Below are 5,705 nucleotides of genomic sequence, written 5' to 3' on the forward strand. Positions count from 1 at the left end.
CCCTCTACCGGGGGTTTGGATTGAGGAGTCATCTAGTGACGTGGACCTGGTGCCTGAGCAGAGCCCTGCGCTTTGAAGAATCAATGGTGGGGGACTCATCACTCATAGGTCAGGAAAAGTTCACGTCAATGCAAGTCAATCTGCACACCCATTATGGCACTAGGTCTGTAAACTGACATCACACAAAATGGTTTGTGCCAAAATTTGCGTCGCTGGTTCCGGTTGCATTCCTTGGCATCATTAAAATGCAACCGAGTCATTACCTCCCGCTGATCAAGAGACACGACCCAAGCCGTATTTACACTAAGGACTGATGCAGGGTGATTGAGCACCCTGACAGGTCATTACTGATTTAGTTGGGAGAGAAACTAGGTGGCACAATCCCATCTTCCCTGAACATTTAGACAAACAACTTCAAAAGATTTATTTATATTGGGTCAGGTCTGATCAGGCAAAGGATGCAAACAAAACTCAAGTGCTTCTATACAGGAAAACAATGAGACAAATAGCTTTATATGTACCATTTTTTTAAAAATCATTCAAGATTTTTTACTTCAAAAAACTCATTCAAGATCTCAGTTTAAACCCTGACCACAGTGACCTCTGGCTGTGTGACCTCCACAGGGCCTAGGGAAGGAGGGTAGGCTTTACCTCCGATTCCACAAAGTTCTTGAAGGGCCTGAGAGGTTAACCTCAACCTTGGTCCGTCGTGATACCCTCATGCGCAATGCGAAGAGGTGCCGCAGGTCGTCCTCCACCAGGGGCAGCTGGTGGCCTTCCAGACGCTTCTGCCAGTACTTCTTTGGTCGCTTGCGCTTCTGCTACAGAGAGAAAAACAAGATGCGACAGAGGAAAATGGATTTCGGAGGTATAAAATGTTTAGTGGAACAATTCACCACTACAAATGTTCAGAACGCTCATTAACTTTAACTGCCCAGTAGACAGGAAGCCTGTGTAGAAGGACCTCAGTTCCTGTAGGGGCTTCAGAGCTGGACAAATTGAGACAAGACTGACATTGTGCGAGTCAACACCACCCCTCCCTCGAGCCCCACTATGCCCAAAGCTGCTATAGATTCCCATCAATCTACCAGACATCTAAGGGACTCCACCTTCAACTGGTTCAAAGACATGGTTCAGGGCACACATACAGACCAATGATCACCTGGCCAGAGCCAGACACTCAGCACTCCAAACAGTAGACTCACGTCATCTTACCCACAGAGGATAGTTGGACTAAAAACATGCTTACCTTCTCAGGGTTGGCATCTGGGTCGTGGTGAGCCAGGTGTCTGCTTAGGCTCTCCTGGAAGATTGAACAGAGATGTTCATCACGACAACGATGGAGTACAAACATTATGACAGCAGCAAAGTATGAACATCAAATCTATTCTTAACATTTATACCGTACCAGCGCCACAACGGCAAACATCTCCATCCACTACATGGACAAATATTTCTTGCGATTAAAATTTCATTTTGTCCACGGGGAGGTGATAGAAAATACGCCACTAGAAGTTAATTGACAAGACATTCAGTGACGACTCAGAAATTCATGAGGCTGCTTTGCATATGCAGAGATTGAAACCCAACTGCATGTCGTCACTGTAGAAGACAAGACAGTTATGGATGCATGTTCTTAGTAAGACAGCTGACAGGCAGGCTGAAGAGGTAGCTTTCTGCCCTAAGCTGCAAGTGTGTTCAATAGAGAACAGCAAACTAGACTGCCTAAAAGCAGCGGTCTCACCCCCCCCCCCCATCCTAGCAAACAGCTGATTAATTGCATTCCAAACAGATAATTGTTGGAGTGGTGTGTTAACTTAGGCAAAAGTGGGACACCAACTGGAGTTGCCCATCCCTCATCTAAACAAATAATATGCCTAAGACAATGGAAATGGCAAACAGTTCCACTATATCTAGGGCCTTGAATGACTAAATGCCCTCTGGAAAGTTGACACATTTGTATAATTTAACTGCAAACGCTTACCTGGCCAGATAAAAGGAACCCTTAACCAGGGGAGCACAGGAAGTGTAACAACTAGGGTCCTTACTCCAAAAGAGTGAAAGGCTCAGTAAGAGTGTTGATAGAGGATCAGTTTCACCTTAGAGCATATTGAACTGCAGGACCTGATCCTAGAACACCAGTCTCACGCCGTCGGAACACAGGCCCCACAGTACATACCCTCATGGCAAAGGTCCTGTGGCAGTCGGGGAAGTAGCAATGGTACTTGAGGAGCTGCAGATGGGCCTTGTGGATGTGGTGCTGCAGGTTGAAGGTAGTGGAGACGTAGGCCTTGCAGCCACTGCTGGGGCACAGCAGGACAGGCTTCTGCAGGGTGTGGGTCCACTTGTGTCTACGCAGAGAGTCCACATGCTTAAACACCTTCTGGCACAGCTTTACAGGTGAATGTGGCTGCAGGGACAGGAGAGAGGCAAATGTCACTACTGGATTCCTGCCCAACAAGTTGTCCATTAGTCAAAACAGATGGTATGAGCAGAGGCAGCTGGTGGCAGAGTAAAGGGTATGAATGTTTGACACGGAAGGTTACCAATAAAATAAACTTCCCCTTAATTGCATTAATAGTCAGCCAACACATCTTAGGCCGTTTCCCCCAAACACTGTCACAATAGAACTAGCAGGGTAGAAGGCAGGACATTTACAGAAGTGGTAAAAGACCGAGGAAAAATATTCAAAAGTGTGAAAACAATGACAGTCAAACAGTAAAGGCAGGTTGGCCTGGACTGGTACAGTAATTCGTGCTTTTCGTAGTCTTCAGTAACAGTGCCAGTTAAGGGGGTTTGGCCATGTGCTTGTGCATTTTACCCCAGGTTTGCTCAAAATTATTGCATTCAGGCTGTGGGTAATGGTAACCTGCAGAGTGGGAGAGATGTATGGGCAGTGTTAGGTTAAGAGTCAATGACAACTGCTACCGTCATCTTCCTCAACGTGATCAAGACAAAGGAGATTGTGGACTACAGGAAAAAGAGGACTGAGCACACCCCCATTCTCATCAATGGGGCTGTAGTGGAGCAGGTTGAGAGCTTCAAGTTCCTTGGTGTCCACATCACCAACAAACTAACATGGTCCAAGCACACCAAGACAGTCGTGAAGAGGGCACGACAAAACCTATTCCCCCTCAGGGGACTGAAAAGACTTGGCATGGGTCCTCAGATCCTCAAAAGTTTCTACAGCTGCACCACCGAGAGCATCCTGATTGGATACATCACTGCCTGGTATGGCAACTGAGCAGAGCTACAGATGGAAGTGCGAACGGCCCAGTATATCCCCGGGGCCGAGCTTCCTGCCATTCAGGACCTTTATACCAGGCGGCCCTAAAAATGGTCAAAGATTCCAGCCACCCTAGTCATAGACTGTCCTCTGCTACCACACAGCAAGCGGTACCGGAGCGCCAAGTCTAGGTCCAAGAGGCTTCTAAACAGCTTCTACCCTCAAGCCATAAGACTCCTGAACAGCTAATCAAATGGCTACCCAGACTATTTGTATTGCCCCCCCCCAACCACACCAGCCACTCTTGTCATCTATACATAGTCACTTTAATAACCCTACATACATACTACCTCAACTGGCACCCCCACCCCCCTGTGTGTGTGTGTATATATATAAAAAATAATTAAATTATACTTCTGCTCTTTAATTACTTGTTACTTATCTAAGACATATTTTTTCTAAACTGCATTGTTGGTTAGGGGCTCGTAAGTAAGCATTTCACTGTAAGGTCTACACCTATTGTATTCGGCGCATGTGACTAATAAAATTTTATAGCGATACAAAAGGTGAGATCTTTGAATTGATTGACGCAAGACAGGACAGCAATAGAAGACCGACAAAATTGGCGAATGAACAAACCTGCATGTTTCTTCTCATGGGCTTTGCGAGCGACATGCGTGTCAAACCTGACTCCACATCCTCTCTTTGAACATCTGAAGAGAAAACCAGGGACCGAATAATTTAACCTTTAATCTACTAAAACATACACTTGTGTTTTAAATAGAGAGTATGCGTCAACAGCTTGGGCCTTGTGCAATTTTCAAAGGCTATAAGGCCTACATGATCAATTAAAGATTGTGACTTACATGAAAGCAGTAGCTATTCCATGCTCCTTCAAATGTAATTTATACACCCTCCGTTTCTTGAATGTCAATAAGCAATTTGGGAAATTGCACTGCACATGGGGAAAATTAAGCAAGTCAATATAACATTCAGCACATTGAGATGATGGTAAATAAAAGGAAATGGTTTCTTAAATGGCAAGAACACATTTCATAACATACACATGCCAGGGCCAAGGGGATCCGTTTAAAAGGGAATAGAGGATGCTGAATGTGGGCAATCTCCAAAAAGCAACGTGGTTATTCGGCGCCATCTAGTGGACAACAACCTTAAAGTACTTGTCCTTTTCGCCGTGGGCAAAATGGGCGTGTCACTTCAACTTGTCCGCGTTGAAGATAGCAGTTGTGCAACTCACAAAATGTGCATCTGTTGGGTGAAACATTAACTAGTGTGAGTTAAATCTCAAACTATAGCCTAACCCATGGGTACGAAATGAAACGTAAACTGAAATTAACACCGGAATTCTTTCACCAGTGGCAAAGTGCGTGGCGGCTCAGGTGAGATTTCCGTGAGAAACTACGGCCACATTCAGCCACTTCGCATTGAAAAGGTTGCTGAGAAACGAGAACCAAGATGGCAATAAATGATAGTTTACACAATCGTAATCTTTGACTCCAATCATGAGGCTCAAACTTCAGAAATAACTTTCCCATTCGAACTATCGCGAGTCTACGCACTTCAGCAAAACATTTTTTTTTTTTTTACACGAAATCAATTCGCTCGGGAATGGGGTTAAATCCACGTGAACCATAGCTGAATTCGAAAATCACTAAATTATCAGCCATGTCCCCATATCATATTTACTGCTCCTGTGTGCACGGTCTCGTGCTCTTTCAAACGCCACTCCCGTTTGAACGTCGCCCCACAATCAGCATGGTTGCAGTTGAAAAACTGTTGTCGAGGACCCGAGTCCTGTTCGTGGGCTACGGCGTTCATAGCCTCCTGAAAACAGTCGTCTATTCGGTTACACTGCCAATCAAGAGGAGACTGTTCCCCACGCCAACAACTCTTGTAGCCTCTAAGAGTGCACTGAGGTTAATTGACCCAGGTTGCATGTGTGCCGAATTAATTGCTAAAGTCAGGTGTCAAGTGTTTGCAGTGAATGGCCGTGTTCCAGGCTGACTGATTGCAGACATGTCAGATCTCACGATGCCTGAGGTGGACACAGTTCGCTTGAACGTTTGCTACGTTGCGAGACGGTTTGCAGTGAACGACACAATTCCCCAGTCATGGGGCGGCAGGTAGCCTAGGGGTTAGAGCGTTGTGCCAGTAACCGAAAAGTTGCTCGATCGAATCCCCGAGCTGGCAAGATACAAATCTGTCGTTCTGAACAAGGCAGTTAATTGACTTGCCTAGTTAAATAAAGCTAAAAATATTTTTAAAAACATGTTATTGAACAGACCTTGAGGTACTTTTGGTGGGTGTGGCGGACTGGCTTGAAGCAATGCGTGACGTCTTTAAAAGCCAGTGGCCATGCTGACAGCGTTCCCAACCGATAAACCAAACATTACCGGCTCTTCAACTGGTCGTTCAGTACAGCACCGTTTCCGTTCAATTGAACAGAACTTAAAAACAT

General features: G+C 45.5%; 1 protein-coding gene across 1 annotated transcript; it reads right to left on the bottom strand.

Moving 5' to 3' along the window:
* Positions 1 to 647: 647 nt before the first annotated feature.
* Positions 648 to 5,155, bottom strand: LOC112225830 (P43 5S RNA-binding protein-like). Its single transcript, XM_024389926.2, has 7 exons — positions 4,934 to 5,155; positions 4,291 to 4,495; positions 4,093 to 4,181; positions 3,866 to 3,939; positions 2,180 to 2,410; positions 1,250 to 1,303; positions 648 to 821 (listed from the first exon to the last, which is right to left on the bottom strand). Exons 4-7 carry the CDS (start codon positions 3,899 to 3,901, stop codon positions 648 to 650), a joined length of 495 nt encoding a protein of 164 aa, XP_024245694.2. The 5' UTR covers positions 3,902 to 3,939; positions 4,093 to 4,181; positions 4,291 to 4,495; positions 4,934 to 5,155.
* Between the last annotated feature and the right edge of the window lie 550 nt (positions 5,156 to 5,705).

Source organism: Oncorhynchus tshawytscha, linkage group LG27, assembly GCF_018296145.1.
Source record: "Oncorhynchus tshawytscha isolate Ot180627B linkage group LG27, Otsh_v2.0, whole genome shotgun sequence".
Taxonomy (NCBI): domain Eukaryota; kingdom Metazoa; phylum Chordata; class Actinopteri; order Salmoniformes; family Salmonidae; genus Oncorhynchus; species Oncorhynchus tshawytscha.

Coding starts and splice junctions, on each gene's coding strand:
- LOC112225830 (XM_024389926.2), bottom strand. CDS start 3,901: ATGTCGCTCGCAAAGCCCATGAGAAGAAACATGCAG. Junction 2,411..3,865: donor CCATGAGAAGAAACATGCAG/GTTTGTTCATTC, acceptor CTGTCCCTGCAG/CCACATTCACCTGTAAAGCT. Junction 1,304..2,179: donor ACAGGACCTTTGCCATGAGG/GTATGTACTGTG, acceptor TCAATCTTCCAG/GAGAGCCTAAGCAGACACCT.